The sequence below is a fragment of the Vanellus vanellus genome (genome assembly GCF_965231255.1).
Source record: "Vanellus vanellus genome assembly, chromosome: 15".
In the NCBI taxonomy this organism is placed as follows: Eukaryota; Metazoa; Chordata; class Aves; order Charadriiformes; family Charadriidae; genus Vanellus; species Vanellus vanellus.
In genome coordinates this window covers 13,685,624-13,701,030 of record NC_138920.1, presented here as the reverse complement: position 1 = coordinate 13,701,030, position 15,407 = coordinate 13,685,624, and the positions used below count along the sequence as shown (strand labels likewise).

Sequence of the window (15,407 nt, the reverse complement as noted above, 5' to 3'; positions counted from 1 at the left end):
GGGAGCACAGGAGGGGTCCTCGGGAAACAACAAAGGGCAGGAAAACCCAGGGCTGGATGGAGGAGAAGCCCGGGAGCCCCCGACCCGACTCGCTCAGGGTGATGGTGGCTGAAGCTGCCACCTTTCCACTCGTGGCCAGGGGCCACGGGAAGCCGGGGCCCCCCATTGCCCGCAGGGATGTCCCCGGTGCTCTCACCCGCTCCTCGCACCGTGGGGTCTGGGCAGGGAGAGACAGGCCCGCCGGGGTCTGACCGGGGCCGGGATCCGGCCCGGGATCGGGCCCGGCCGCGGTCAGGCCCGTTGTCGGTCTCCTAGCAACGCGGCCTAGGTTTGCCAGGGGCGTGGTTAGCGTCGTCGACGCGTGATGTACTTCCGGCCAGTAAGAGGACGTGTCCCTGGCGCGCGCGGACCGGAAGCGGACCGCGGTGGGAGCAGCCGCTATGGAGGAGGCCGCGGCGCATAACGGCAGCGCCGCCGGGGCCGGGGCCGGGGCCGGGGCCCCTGCGGCCGCCCGCCCGCCCGCCACCCCTGAGGGTATGGCGCTGGCCTACGGCAGCCTCGTCCTCATGGCGCTGCTGCCTATCTTCTTCGGGGCGCTGCGCTCCGTCAGCTGCGCCAAGAGCAAGGTACCCCCGCGGCCCCCGGGCGGCCCGGTCTCCCCCCGCCGGGTCAGCCGCCCCTGCTGCAACCGGGGGCGCCGGGGCGTGCAGGCCCCCCTTTCTCCCACCCCCTGCCCGGCAGCGGGTGCTGTTCCCGGCCCCTCCCGAGAGACCCTCCGGGGCCTCCAGGCCTCGCCCCCCCGCCCCCGCGGGCCCTCTCGGGTGCCCCGGCCCTCAGCCAGCCCGGCCCCCCGCCCCATGCTGCCATCCCCCGGGTCTGTCCATGAAATGGCAGAGACCCGCGGCCCGGCAGAGGCAGGGGACCCCGGGGAGAGATCTGGCTTCCCCTGGGGTCTTCTCCAGCCCCATCCCCACTGTCCCGATAAATTCAAGTGCTGCAAATCTCGTGACCACCCCTTGTACCCTCGCAAGAGATGCTGTGTTTTGGGGGACTTCTATGTGGCTTTGCTCCTCCCGCCCCGCAGCACTGGAGCTCGTCCCCAGGATGCTGCTGCATTCTCCTGCCTGCACACCCTGTGCTGTCTCTGCAGCCCATCGTGCTGCTCTCTACATCTCGCATCTGGTCTCAGGTAGCAGCTGGGACTTAAATCTCCCAGCACTTTGGATCCTGAAGCTCAGGAGAAAGGGCTGTTTTACACAGTCTGATTTATTACTGCTTTTTAAAGCCCCTTGTCTGCCCTTACGTCTTACTTCGGGGTTTCAGCTGATTTTAGTGGGTTTCCTGGCAGCCCAGGCAACCAAGGTCTGCGAGCAGGGCTTGGCTGTGGTTCTCGGGGGGGGGGGGGGGATTTCTCTTCACTCACGCCACAGGAAGCCAGTGGCGCTTTGGGCACTTGCTTCTGCACTGCTGAGTGCTGTGTGGCAGCAGCTGTGCCTGGGATAAGCTGTTGTTCCTTCGCAGGGTTGCTTTGCATAAGGGCTTCCGCTAACGTGCACTCTGTCCGGCGCTGGCCGCAGGTGTTTGCCTGTGTGAGATTAGATCTCCGAGCAGCAGCCAGCTGGGCAGGGGAGCGGGCAGGGGAGCAGGCAGCCTTCTGCCTCTCCTCTGAAAGTTGAAGGTCTCTCGTGGGAAATTGGTTGAAAGAGGGCTGGTTCAGCTGGTGCAAAGATATCTCAGAAGGTGAAAGGCGTTTATAAATCTGGGGCTTTTGAGCACAAGGAGCGTCCCAAGAGTGAGGTGAGGGATAAAAAGGTGATTGGAGAGAAACGTCACTCAGAGGGTGATCGACATATGGTGCGCACAGATGGGGAGGCTGTCAGGGATGGCCAGGCGTGAGCAGTGAGGGAGCCTAGCTCCCCTCTGGGCACAGGGAGAAAGGAACAACGCCAGCGCAGCAGGCAGAGGTTGGGTTTTTTTTCCCTTCTCCAAGAGGAAAAAAGCAGTGAATTGTGGCAGCCCTTGGAAAGACGAGTGTGAGGTTTGCTTTTTCCATCTCAGGCTCTGCTAGTGACACAGCCCCACCTCTGGGAACGACGGAGGGACAGTGGGTCCCCTGCCCCTCTCAAAACCACTGTGGAGCCCCGCTCGTTTTGTCTGTTCACCTCCTGCTGAGGTAGGAAGCCAGAGCAGGGGCTGATCCATTCCTGTCCTCTCCTTCCTTTCCTAGAACTCCTCAGAGATGCCGGAGACCATTACCAGCCGAGATGCTGCTCGTTTTCCCATTGTTGCCAGTTGCACCCTTCTGGGGCTCTACCTCTTCTTTAAAGTAAGTGAGCGATGCTGGCGGGCACTGAAGGTGCCTGCCGTCCTCCCTGCCTGGTCAGGAACTCCCAAAACGGGTCTGACTCAATTTTTGGTTTACCCTAGTTGGGGGCCTTCTCAGTGTTGGGACAGAAAGTGTGTAAGGCTGCCCAGCTCAAGCTCTTTGATGTCACCACGTGGGAGGACATCAGTTCTTGCCTGAATTGTGACAGCTTGGGGTAATTCAGAGCTTGTTTGTGCACAGGATGGTTCTGGAGAGCTGCCAAGGGGCGAGTTCACCCCTGAGCTCTGTTTGTTTCCGTCAGCCGACCTGATGGTGCACGCACTGAAAACAGAGGGTGCCAGGGCCTGCTGAGTTGCAAATGCTGCTGTCTCTGTGTTGTGCTCTGTGCTGTGCTTCTAAAGCCATCCCAGCTGCAGGCCTGGGGGATTGCTAGCTCATGGGCAAGCCCACGTGTGTTCAGGTGAAGTCTTTTAGACATGCAGAGCTGACAAGCAGAGTTAGATGACTATTTCTGAGTCACCGGTAGGAGATCCCAGCAGTGGGTGCTTTTGGCTGTGTGGAGAAGTTTTCTTTTCTTAAAGCACCTTTGTCTGCCTGTGCACGTCTGGTGTGCAGATGAGCTTTTGAAGGGGCCTGACAAGCCGTGGGGCCATCACTGTGGAGTGATCCTCTCAGCATGGCAGCTGTCCTGGGCTGCCTGCAAGGTGGCAGGGTGCTCCTGATTGGCCCGGTGAGGTTTAAGGTGCAAAGTTGGGAATACTGCAGTTTGAAGTCCCATTTCTGCCCGTTGTGGTTACCACACAGTAGCCGACTGATGCTGCAGGCTCCTACCCTGGGTTGACGGCTGCACTGTGCAGGTCCGTACCCCAGCATGTACCTGTGTGCCAGACTGTGCTGCAGCTCCACGGGGAAGGTGAATGCATGGCCTGTGGTCAGCTCTTCAGCAGCAGACAGGATCAGGCCTCCCTAGCAATATGTCCTGCTTTCCCAAGAATGAAGTTTAGCCTGTGTGCACACCAGGGATGCAGCTCCTTTTGTAGGTCACCAGTAGGAAAGCCAAGCAACTGTTGAACCTCTCCTGATGGTGGGGTATGGAGCAGCCACCAGACCTTGCCACGGGGCCCCTCTGGCTGCTGAAAGTACGCCCTGCAGCCCACCCCTTCCCTGTGGCCCATGTCTCGGGGTGGTACTCCACCTCCTCAGGTGCCTTTTCTGCCTCTTGCTCCTGGCTGGGATGGAGACACCAGCAAAATAAGTACTGAATGTGCTGTATGGCCCCACTAAAGTTGCTACATGATTGGCAGTTCTTCCTTGTAATATCTGCAACCTGCCATGAGCTCTCATATTCCAGTATCCCCTCTCCAGGAAAGCACGGATGCTGCTGGGGTCCCCCCACACTGGGCTGTAGGGCTGTGATTTAGCAGTAAGGGAGCGTCTGCATTGGAGGGCAGGATTTCTAATAATACCCCGTTTAATTAGGGCAAGTCACGCTCAGCCTGCTGCAATAGTGAGGTGGGGGTGCTGCTGCTCCCCTCTGCTGGGGCAGCCCCTGGGAGTGGCACAGTGCCTCGCTCCCTGCTTCGGCTCACTCTGCAGGGGACACGTGGGGGAAGCTCTGTCCTCCTTTCTGCAGTGCACGAGTTATTTTTTGACCCAAGCGGCTTGTAGATGTGCGACAAGTCGCGGGCCCGTTGTGCTTGTTCTGTGAGCACGCGGCTATTTCCAACATATTTCACATCAGCAGTGCAAGAATTTGGGTTATTCCAGCTATTCTTCTCATCTCCCTGGAGCACTGACACAGCAGCTGCCAATCGCAACATGAAGTGCTGCAGATGGGCAGGACACTGTGGTAACTGACCCCTCTTTGGATTTGTCTTGCAGATATTCTCTCAAGAGTACATCAATCTTCTGCTTTCCATGTATTTCTTTGTGCTGGGGATCCTAGCTCTGTCCCACACCATCAGGTACAATGGAGGGAATGGTGCGGCTGGGAGCAGGGGTGTCCAAGGCTCCCCGCTCTGCGAGGCAGTGGGGTGTTGATTTTATTGGGGGGTTTCTACAGCACCATTGCCTTGAAGCAGAGCCAAGTTCCAGCTCATAAGGTGTTCTTCCTCGGTGGTATGAAGGGCTCACTGGGGAGGATCACTCCCAGAGCATGCTGTGAACCCTTCCTCATAGGGCAGCCAAGGGCAGAACCAAAGTCTTGGGGGTCCCAGCAATCCGATACCCCATGCAGCACCTCTGGGAGAGCTTGTGGAGGTGTGGGTGGCCACTGTTGTAGGAGCTACTATGGGCTGGCACAGTCCTTGCCGCCGTGTGGAGGGGAGAGCTCCTTGGCACCCATCTTCCTCTTATTGGGATAGCTGAAACAGGCAGCTGGAGCTCACGACAACGTCCCTGGCCTCTCACACCAATGCTTAGCATGAGGTGTTGAAAGCTCAGGCTGTTTCAGTAACTGAAAAAGTAAAACTGGTTTCCGGTTTCCTGAGCTGTAGGGTGTTGGGGACCTGATGCTTTCCTTAGACTGGAGCTGTGGCAAGGGCTTCACCCCCACTCCCAGCTCTGCAGGAGGGCCATTAAGTGGTGACACAGTAGGTTCTGGGTGACCAGAGCTCTGTGGTGCCAGGAGGGTGCTGGGGGGGCACAGGGAACCTGCTGGGGTCTGGGGTGGGTCCTGACTTCTTGTGGGTGATGCTCTGTGCTTGTTGCACTAGAGCATTTTGGGGGACTGTCACATATGGGCAGAAGTCTGTGGCTTGGTGACTGAAGCTGGGGCTCCTGCCGGTCCCTGATGTGGAGAGTCCCTGCCAGGAGTCCCTGGCATTTCCCGCTCCCAGGAGGAGGTGTGGGTGAACATCTATGCTGTGACACTGTTACGCAGAGGTGCTGGGCAGCGCATCCTGTGGGGTTTCTGTCGAACTGCCCTTTTCTGCACCTCTTGTTTCAGCCCCATGATGAACAGGTTCTTTCCTGCAAATTTCCCCAACAAACAGTACCAGCTCCTCTTCACCCAGGGCTCCGGGGAGAGCAAGGAAGGTATGTTGGCTCACTGGTCTCTCTGGGGGCCTGAATGTTTTCTGCCTTTACTGTTCTGTTTCTTGCTCACCTGGTGTTTTGACTTTCAGCCCATTGCAACAGCCTTCTCAAAGACTTAGTTCTTGCTCCCTGCTGTGCTGCTGTAGCCAGTGTGAGCCTCATGTGCCCATGCAGAGCTGGGGCTGCTGTGTACATCTTTTTGCACTGGATGTTGCTCTCCCTCTTTGCTGGCAGTAAAACCCCAGAAACAGATCCCAGAGTGCTACAGGAATGGCACTGTGGCCACTATTAAATGCACTGCCTTTATTTAAGCTCCTTGGATAGCACAGTACTGACTTTTTGTGCTGCCTTAACTGATCTGATTCAAATTTTTGCACTGGTAGAAGATGCTTTAGTAAGTTTCCTGCCCAGTAGCATTACTGGTCAGGGAATATAGTGATACCACCAGGAGTTAACTGGTGCAGGAAGAGTGAGAAGATCTGCTTCTCCCTGCCTTAGACAGTGCCTGAATCCAATTTCCTTATTGACAGAAGGATCGCAGATGCTGTCCATGTGGCAGAGTCTGGCTGAACTAGAAGGTCTGGGCTTGCCAGGGCCGCCTGCTCACTTGCATGCAGTTTGCACGTGTTTACTGTGGGCACAGCCATTTCTGTGGGTACAGTCCCCTCGTTTGCGATGTGAGGACTGCAGTCTGTATTGTTTCCCTGCTGTGAAGTCACTCATCTCTGTCCTGAACGTGAAGGGGAGCTGCCGGGACTGCCCAAAATGGAACTTCTCTGTTTTATTGCAGAAATAGTGAATTACGAGTTTGACACCAAGGATCTCGTATGCCTGGCCCTGAGCAGTGTTGTGGGGGTCTGGTACCTGCTGAGAAAGGTAAGAGAGCTGCAGCCCTGTTACAGGGAGGTCAGGGACCAGGCTGGATCAGACCTGGGCCCCTTTCCACACAAGGCATCTGCAGGCTGAGACTGTGGCTCGGCACACGCAGTAGGACCCAAACCTTCTTTTCCTGTCGTTCCCAGCACTGGATTGCCAACAATCTCTTCGGGTTGGCGTTCTCCCTCAATGGGGTGGAGCTGCTGCACTTGAACAACGTCAGCACTGGCTGCATCTTGCTTGGGGGCCTCTTCATCTACGACGTCTTCTGGGTAAACGGGAGCATTCCCTGGGGTGGACGCGAGTTGCAGCCGTTGGTGGAAGTTGTGTGCATGGCATTGTGCCTCTTCAGAGGCAGCACACTGGCTGGACACATGTTTGCAGTCAGGATTTCCACTTTCTCAGCCCAAAGGGGTGTGGTGGGAATGATGACAGAATCAAACAGTGGCACAACGTGGAAATACATTTTCTTTTAATCTCTGGCTTAGAGAGCCCAGGGTTGGCAGGGATGTCATCAGGCCTCTTTTGGGGTGCCTGGGTGTGTGGCTTATCCAGTTCTGGTGACCTGTATTCCCCACCTAAGGTCATCCCAATACCTGACAGAGCTGCTGGGTGGGCCGGAGGGTGAGGCTGCTCTGGGGTACGCTGTGCCTCAGCTCTGTTGTCTGCTGGCTTCATTAGCATCCTTCTGTTCTGTTGCACAGAGGACCAAACACTGGGATGCTTCCAGTCTTTTTCCCTTAGCCAGTGCAGTGCTCCGATGTCTTCATTTTGAGGTTTTCCTTATCTCTGAGCAATGGAGCTGGATGCCTGTTTCTCCTTTTAATGTCTGTATTCCTCAGTCCTTCCTGCTGCCTCCACCTTCTGAATTACTGTGTTTCCAAATGTCTGAGAGCCTTGTATACCTTGAGGTCTGTCCAGCAGCTCTGCAGCTGCCCGAGTAATCCTTCCCTATTTAAGCCTGACTACTGCATGTATTTTGTACTTGGCCAGTGCTGCCCCTGTTTCATAGGCACGTTAACAGTCTCAGCTTTGTGGTTTGTTAGTTTGTGTGCCACTTCCTCCACTGCTCTCAGCTGGAGAGGATTCAGTCTTCTGGCTTAGTGCACCCAGTGCCTCACACCCTGCTCAGGGTTTAAGTGTCTTCATGGCACTTTGGAGCAAGCAAGAGGACAGCCCTCACTGTTCTCCACTTGCCGGCTGTCTCTCACCTCAGCTTCCCCAGCCAGTCAGTGTATCACCGGAGCCTCGCGAAAGGGTCATCCTGAAGTGGAGACCCTCTTATTGTGCCCCTTGCAGGGACTCGTCACTTGGATCTTAGCATGGATTTAATCATAGTGAGATCCAAGAAGGGTTTCAAGGTGGAAGGAGAACAGCTCAGTGGATCGGTGATACTGCCCCCTGCATAGTCTTGGGGTGAATTTGCATGTGATGCTTTTCCCTGGTCCCAATGTGGAGACTTGTCACTCCGTGGTGATGCCCAGAGCTTGCTGCACCTTATGGAAGTTAATCTGATGCCCAATGCTTTAAGGTTTTTGTTAAATCCCCAGCTCTGGGATCTTGCTTGCTCAGTGCTAACCAGCACCTGGTTTATGTACCTGCTGCTGGTACAACCAAGACTTGGAGGCTTGGAGGTAAAAAGGAACAGAAATAAGGGTGGCTGACCTATGTGTTTACAGTCTGTCCCTGAACTGATGCCAATATTTAAAGCTGATAGTGCTGTACAAATAAATGACCGCAGAGCGAAATGCAGCTGATCTGAAAATTGCTCCAGTCCCCTTTGGAAGCTCAGGGGCAGCAGCCTGGCGCTGGCTGGGACTCTGCTGGGAGCTCTTGCCCTCGGATGACATCCTGCACGGTGGTCAGGCTTTCCACCGAGTTAACTAATTATAGCTGAACTGACCTGCAGGGTTAGATGCTGGGGAAGGCTGGGTGGTGGGCAGCACCACGGCTCTGCAATATGCACGATTTCCCTGGTGCTGCTCTGAAAGCAGGACAGCTGTGTCATGCTCACTTCCTTGAGTGCTGTCCTGTGGCTTCTCCCCTACGTGGTGGGCTCGCGTGCAGGACTCCTCTGCCCACAGTTGGGCGTCTCTTTGGCTATTTTCTACCACTAAGGTCACTTTAGGCCCTAAGGTGAAGCTGTAGCTGAGCATGCGCGTGTCCCTGTGCAACTGTGGTCACCCTGGATTCCTCTGCTTGTCCCTAGGTCTTTGGCACCAATGTGATGGTGACAGTTGCCAAATCGTTCGAAGCCCCGATAAAATGTGAGTAGATCTTCCCTGTGTGCTGGAGGAGGGGCTGTCTGTTCTGTGGCAGTCGCTGCCCTCTCTGCACCCTCCACCCTCTGGAGGTGGCTCAGAAGGTGGGATGGGTGTAGGAAGATTTCCTGCTAATGAGCCCTTAGACTGCTGCATGGTGCCACCGACCTGCAGGGAGCCAGGCCAGGTCTCTGGAGAGGGATGGTTTGCAAAGCCCTGAGCTGGCTGGGTTAGTCTGCACCCCCAGAGCCAACAATTTCACCTGCTCATAAAAAAGTAACCCAAAAAATCAAAACCTCCAAAAAAAAAAAAAAACAGGAGAGGTGAATTTCTGCTGTTGTGGAGTATGCAGTGGTTTGGGTCCTGGGAGCTGGGCTTGGAACTTGTGCATGGGGCTGGCCCCAAACTCCTTGGTTTCCTGTCCCAAAGTTGTCCCAGGAAGGAGAAGGGGAGAGCTGCAGGAGAAGAGGGGGCTGAGGACAGGGACAGGCATCTTGCCCTGCTCTATTCCCTTTTTGCCAGGCACATCACTGCTGAGGTCTTCTCAGCACAGTCATTCCCCTCACTGTGCCTCTCTCTACTCCTCGTAGTGGTTTTCCCTCAGGACCTGCTGGAGAAGGGGCTGGAGGCGGACAACTTTGCCATGCTGGGTCTGGGAGACATTGTCATTCCAGGTAAGGACAGAAGAAGGGGAATGTGACCAGGATCGCATATCCGAACGGGCTGCGGGGAGCTAAGCGGGTGCCTCACTCTGCCTTTGGCCGTGCCAGAGCACCGTGGGCCTCCTGCCGGGTCTGGGGGCTGCGTGGGCTGGGGGGGCTGCGTGGGCTGGGGGGGCTGCGTGGGCTGGGGATCTCCCGCCGGGTCTGGGTGCTGTCCCGGTGCCTTGTGCCGCGAGAGGGCGCTGTCAGCCCAGGCACGGCACCGGGAGCAGCTGCGGGTCCTGCCCTGCCTCTCTCAGCTTTTCTTAGACCTCCGTCCCCTCACTGTCCCCTTCTCCCCGCAGGGATCTTCATTGCCTTGCTGCTGCGGTTTGACATCAGGTGAGTGGGCGGCAGGGAAGGGTCTCTGGCAGGTTGGGTCTTGCAGCATATTTGAGCTGCTTTTGTGGAGGAAAAGGGGAAGAGGAAGCCAGGAGCACAGGCAGTCGTGTGCTCCCCTCTGGGGTTTGGCGGGGGGACCCAGGACGGGTGTGTGGTGCAAGGGGAAGCTTTTGGAAGAGTAGACGTGAGCAGGGCTGGCTTTGTGGGTAAGTCTCGAGTGCTGGGGGCAAGTTGTTTGAGCTCACAAGTGTTGCAGGGCAGGCAGCATGTAACAGCCCCACAGAGCCTCACTGACTCCCTCGAACTGAGGAGGAGAGGACAGTGCTGCTATGCTATGGCAGTGAGGGGAACAGTGACAGCGTGGGAAACAGCTGGGGGTGCTGGCACCTGGGAAGTGCTCATGTGGATGCAAATCAGTGCCTGGCAATGCTGGCAGCCTCTGGGTTGTCACTGACGTTTGGGGAAGCAGCTCCTTCTTATGCAGGGAAGCTGCACCTACTGCCAGAATGTTGCTTTCAGCAGTTGCCCCACACCAAAAGTCTCTGGCTTGGGGAGCTGCTGGGAATGGGCCGCTTCATGTGACTGCGGTGGTGTGGCCCCGCTCCCACTGCTGTTACACAGACCCTCTGGTCTGTGCCAGCTCTCCCAGGTGTTTCCACCCACATCCTGGCTGCACCTGCTGGGAATCCCAGTTCCCGCAGTCTGTCCTGTGATAAAACAGCACATGCTGAGAGTGGGGTGCCAGGGACTGGCCATGCCTCCCCTGAGAAGGTGAGACCCTCTCCCTAGGTTCCAGTACCGATTCCTCCCCCCCAGTAGCCATCCAGCAGCAGGGTCATGCTCCTCCTTCCTTTCCCCGGCCCCTCACCTCAGTGTCACCCTATGCAGTCCCACGCCACTCCCACGGGACCAGGGGCCATGCTGGCGGCAGTCTCTGTGCTGGCACGAGAGTGGGGACAGAACACAGCTCCCCTTGCCCCAGCACAGTGGGAGTTAGCTGAGAACACTGAGCCAGCTCTGTTTTGGCCACTGGCATCCCAGACCCAAGGTCACTGGGCTTTGCTCCCTTTCCCTACAGTTTGAAGAAGAACACGCACACGTATTTCTACACCAGCTTTGTGGCCTACATCTTTGGGCTTGGCCTGACCATATTCATCATGCACATCTTCAAGCACGCCCAGGTAAGCTCCACCATGCTGCCTCCCGCAGATGCACGTCCCAAGCAGGACATGCTGGCTTGGCCAAGAGGTTCCTGCATCATGCCAGGAAAAAGTAGATGCATTCCTTCTCTTGGCTTTGCTTTTCCAGTGCCTGCCTCTACCTTTCCCTGCCCAAAGCTTGTGTGCCTGGCTGGAGCTGAGTCCTGCTTTGGGACAAGACTGGTTCAGGCAGCTGCGTTTCCAACAACAGCACCTCAGCTGGGCTGCCCTGTTTTTTTGTGGCTCTTGGCAACCAAGCTCCCCCTAAAGACCCTTGGGAGCATACATGCCATGGGTGCTGTCCCTCGTCTGCATGGGGGCCCTCGGTGTGTTTGTGGCCTGCTGGGACCTCACGGCGAGGGTTTTATGCTGCTGCAGTTGTAACACAGTTCTCAAAGCCACTTTCTGGGGTATTACAGAATCACAGAATGGTCAGGGTTGGAAGGGACCTCTGGAGGTCATCTAGTCCAACCCCCTGCCAGAGCAGGGTCACCTACAGCAGTTTGCACAGGATGGCATCCAGGCAAGTTTTGAATGTCTCCAGTGTGGGAGACTCCACAACCTCTCGGCAGCCTGTTCCAGGGCTCTGCCACCCTCAAAGTAAAGAAGCTCCTCCTCACGTGTAGATGGAACTTCCTATGTTCAAGTTTGTGCCCATGACCTCTTGTTCTACCACTGGGCACCACTGAAAAAAGACTGTTCCCATCTACTTGGCACCCTCCCTTTAAGTATTTATAAGTATTGATAAGATCCCCCCTCAGTCGTCTTTTCTCTAGACTAAAAAGACCCAAGTGCCTAAGTCTTTCCTTGTAAGAAAGATGCTCCAATCACCTAATCATCTTAGCCCTTTGCTGGACCCTCTCCAGCAGTTCCCTGTCCTTCTTGAACGGGGGAGCCCAGAATATTAACCCTCTGTGCAACGCTGTGGCAGATGCCATGGGTGCAGAGGGGACAGGGACAGCTCGCTTTGCACTCTTTCTGAGGAGTGATTTGTGGTTTGGTTTAACAGTTGTTTTTCTTCCTGACAGCCTGCTCTTCTGTACCTGGTCCCCGCATGCATCGGATTCCCGCTTCTTGTGGCCTTGGCAAAGGGAGAAGTAACTGAAATGTTCAGGTGAGCGTCAGCTGGGGACGGAGCTGTTTTGCCTGCGGCGCTGGAGTGCGTGAAGTGTGCAGATGTTCCCACGCCTGGGCACAGCTGGAGGGACGGGTTCATCTGGGCACGCTCTGGGTGTGCGCGTGCACATGCGTGGGTGGAGGGAGTGGGTCTGTGTTTGTACACGCCGGCCCTGGCTCCAGCCACCTCCTTGTAGCCGGGTGGGAGCTTTGGTGCAGTACCAACAGGCAGGCAGCATCTGGTATTGCTTTACGCCCCGGTGACAAACTCTTCCCATGCGCTGGCAGGCAGGGGAGGGTGGGACCGCACACCTGGTGTGGAGATACTTGGTCATTGTGTCCCAGGGCCTGTGGGTGGGGGAGAACAGCGCCGGATCCAGCTGCGAGAGCAGCCAGGGCTGGTTTGAGCACATCCCAGCCTCCTCGCTTGGGTGAAGTATCCGGGTTTGCAGCAGTCTCCCTGCCCTGGGGACCAGGTGCAGAGAAAAGAACTCTGTGCTGTTGCACTCCAGCCCTTATCTCAGCTTGCCGTGCTCCAGGCATTTGCCTGTTTGCTGTAAGCGGGCAGCTTTGGTCTCCTGCCTGGGCTGTCCCCTCTGAGCCACACGGAGCATGGCCTGGCCTGCGCGGGAGCTGTTTGTCTGCTGTGCTTAGCCAGTCATGCTCAAGGGTCGGTGGTGGCCCACTGCAGTTGCTTGTTTGAAGACAGCTGAAGCAGAGGAGGGAAGGGAACATCCGTCCCAAAGCAGGGCTGTGCACCCCCCAGCCTCCCCACTCCAGGGGTGTCCCTGCCCACGGGGTTCTCCCTGAGCCCCCAGACTGCTCAGAGGGAAACCAGCACTCGACTGGGGTGCAGCAGGGAGCCGGCTGCCCTTGCTTCCTTCCCCTCCCCTGGGAGATGCAGGTATGCATGTTCCCACCGGGCTGTCAGCTGGGCCGGCTCCCCAGCCCTGCCGCACCTGCCCGTCCTTTGATGTTTGCTTCTGACGATCGCTGCTGCAGGCGCTGAGTGTCCTGGGATCGTCCTTCCTGTGCACCTGGGATCCTGCAGCCGCTCTCCCCAGTGCTGTGACTCACCAGCTGACAGCAGCACCACCTCCCGCACCAGGAAACTCAGGAGAGACGAGCTGCGAGTCCAGCCTGCCTGGCAGCAAGGCACCCGGGGAGCCTGGCAGCCAGGCACTGGGGGCTAGTGCCCCCACAGAGCATTAGCACAAGCTGCTGTAGCAGCAAAGTGCTGCCTGTTGTTGTTTGCTAAGTGCTGCCAGGGCAAATGCAGGAGGCTGGGGGCGGTTGGAACCTTGATGGGCCCTGGGGTCCAGCCCCCCCTGAAGTCACTTCAGTTGCAGGCAGAGGAAGTGGGATGCAACTTGCAACGGGACTCGTGCCTGGAGGGCAGTGGCTCCCACCGCAGGAATCCCACCAGGTGTAGCTCCCCCCATGCGGCTTTGGTGCACCCTGATCCTCCCGCACTGACTGCAGCCTGGAGCTGGCAGTCCCCCTGCGGTCTCTGCACACAGCGAGCTGCCTGCGCATGATGTCTCGCTGCAGCCATCAGCTGCCCTGGAAGAGGGTAGCGAGGGTCTGATGCAGTGGCAAGTACAAGGAGCGCTGCGGGGAGGGGGGGAGCGAGCAGATCTGTGCTGCAGGCCTGGGAAAGGGGTGCTTAATGAGCAGAGGTGGGTGACATAGGGATCAGTTTCACAGCTCCCAGTCCTGCTGAGCCTCCCTAGGCAGGCAGTAACCTTTGCTCTGCCTCCATCAGCTGTCAGCAGTGGGGAACCTGTCCTGCTGCCCTCACCTGCTGCAGACACATTGTCCTCGAGCGGCAGGAAAGGGTCTCCTGCATTGGTCTGCTGCCTCCACAGCCCCTGGGCTGCTCTGTGCTGCCTTCCCAGTACCCAGGCTTGCTCTCCCGTGGGCTCTGGCTGCCTGACTCTACCTGTGCCAGCAGGAGCTGCGTTTTCCCCAAGTCTCAGCCCTCACTCTTCCATGCTGCAGCCCTACCCTGAGGTCTGCAGGCAAGGGGTGTGCAGGCAGGAGCCTGCCACCACGGCCTTGGGGCCACCCCAGCCTGAGCTAGCGGGTGCTGGCAGCCAGAGGGGACAGACAGCAGGCTGCCTGCACAGGGTGGTGGGTTTGCAGCAGTCTCAATCCAGAACTCTTCTGCTTTTTCTCTCTCCTCCACCCCCCTCCCTTTTCTGTCCTCGTCTTCCCCCTTTCCCCTCCTGCTTCCTCTCTCCTGCAGCTATGAATCCTCTGCTGAAATCTTGCCACACACACCAAGACTTACCCACTTCCCCACCGTGTCCGGCTCGCCGGCCAGCCTTGCTGATTCCATGCAGCAGAAACTGTCCTGTCCCCGCCGACGCCGGCAGCAAAGCCCTAGTGCCATGTAGCAATCGCACGCGGTGCCCTTTCACTGTCTGTCACTCTGGCCAGGTAGGGGCTGGTCCCGGCTGTCCCCTTTCCCCAGGTAGAGGCAGTAGCTGTGGCCTCGCTGCTGCGGGACCGCTTCTCTCCCCGTGTTTGAGGGGAGACTGTAAAGGGGGAGAGGATTTGACATCTCTTCCCTCCTGCTTCCTTGCTGGATGACAGTGCTCACGGGTTTCTTGGGACAGTGCTTGGGGGGGGTTGCAGCCAGAGGAGCGAGACCCTGGGGGGGGGGGGGGGGGGCAGTCGCTGCTGTTGGTCTTGTTGCGGCTCCCCCCATCAACCAGCCCTGCAGGCACCAGCGCTCAGCATGGCAGCATGGTGCTATCCAGGATATCCCATGGCACTCTCAGGAGTGAGGACAGACCCTGGGGCACAGAGCTGGCCTGATGGCTTGGCCAGGGGAATCCCCAGACCCTGGCTGTGTGCACCCCATTGCTGGGGGTGTCACAGCACTTGTCTCACTGCCTGGGCTCTGCCCCATTGGGTTTCCTACACTGGGGGGCTGATGGCTGGAGCCCACCCCGTCATCAGCACAGCATGACTGGTGCGGTGGGGCAGACCCTGAGCCTACAGCCCCAGGCTGAGCTGCCCCCGCCTGGCACAGGTCTCTGTCCCCAGAGAAGGTCTGGCCCTGCTCACTCCTCCCTCTTGTCCCTCTCATCCCCAGCTACGAGGAGAGCTCTACCCCCAAGGATGTGCCGGGGGCCTCCAAAGAAGAGACAACAGAAGCTGCCAAGAAGGAGAAGTGACCTTGCCCGCGGGCTGTGCCTGGCACCGCTGGGCTGGGGCCCTTCCAGACCCTCTGCAAGTGACAGACGACGAAACAATTGTGCAAGAGCATCGTGTTGTGTGTGTCGGAGCATCCACCCAGGTGGGGTATCGATGTATGCCGCATAGCCACCCCCCCGCCGGTCCCCCGGGGCCGCGCTGCCACCCCCCTGCCTGTTTATCTCCTACGGGGATACAAGGCGGGTGGGGGGCAAACCACAGGCCGGTTTTTAAATTTTGTATTGTGCGTTTGCTTTCTCTCATATTAAACCATGTCGAAGGAAGGAGTGCTGGTCTGGCAGTGCCGCAGCCATGCCGGCAGCCCCTGCCTTGGCTGCTGTTCCAG

The 15,407-nt window shown here is 57.7% G+C and overlaps 1 protein-coding gene across 3 annotated transcripts; it reads left to right on the top strand.

Moving 5' to 3' along the window:
- Positions 1-436: 436 nt before the first annotated feature.
- On the top strand, positions 437-15,345 carry HM13 (histocompatibility minor 13). Of its 3 annotated transcripts, XM_082490964.1 has the most exons (13): positions 437-626; positions 2,228-2,326; positions 4,208-4,290; positions 5,274-5,362; positions 6,153-6,238; positions 6,385-6,510; positions 8,448-8,505; positions 9,090-9,173; positions 9,506-9,542; positions 10,621-10,723; positions 11,770-11,855; positions 14,106-14,299; positions 14,961-15,345. In XM_082490964.1, the coding sequence occupies exons 1-12, from the start codon at positions 441-443 to the stop codon at positions 14,254-14,256; spliced, it is 1,188 nt and encodes a 395-aa protein (XP_082347090.1). In that variant the 5' UTR covers positions 437-440; the 3' UTR covers positions 14,257-14,299; positions 14,961-15,345. The 3 variants fall into 3 exon arrangements, with proteins under 3 accessions (XP_082347090.1, XP_082347092.1, XP_082347091.1); XM_082490966.1 differs by lacking the exon at positions 2,228-2,326; XM_082490965.1 differs by lacking the exon at positions 14,106-14,299.
- Positions 15,346-15,407: the final 62 nt, after the last annotated feature.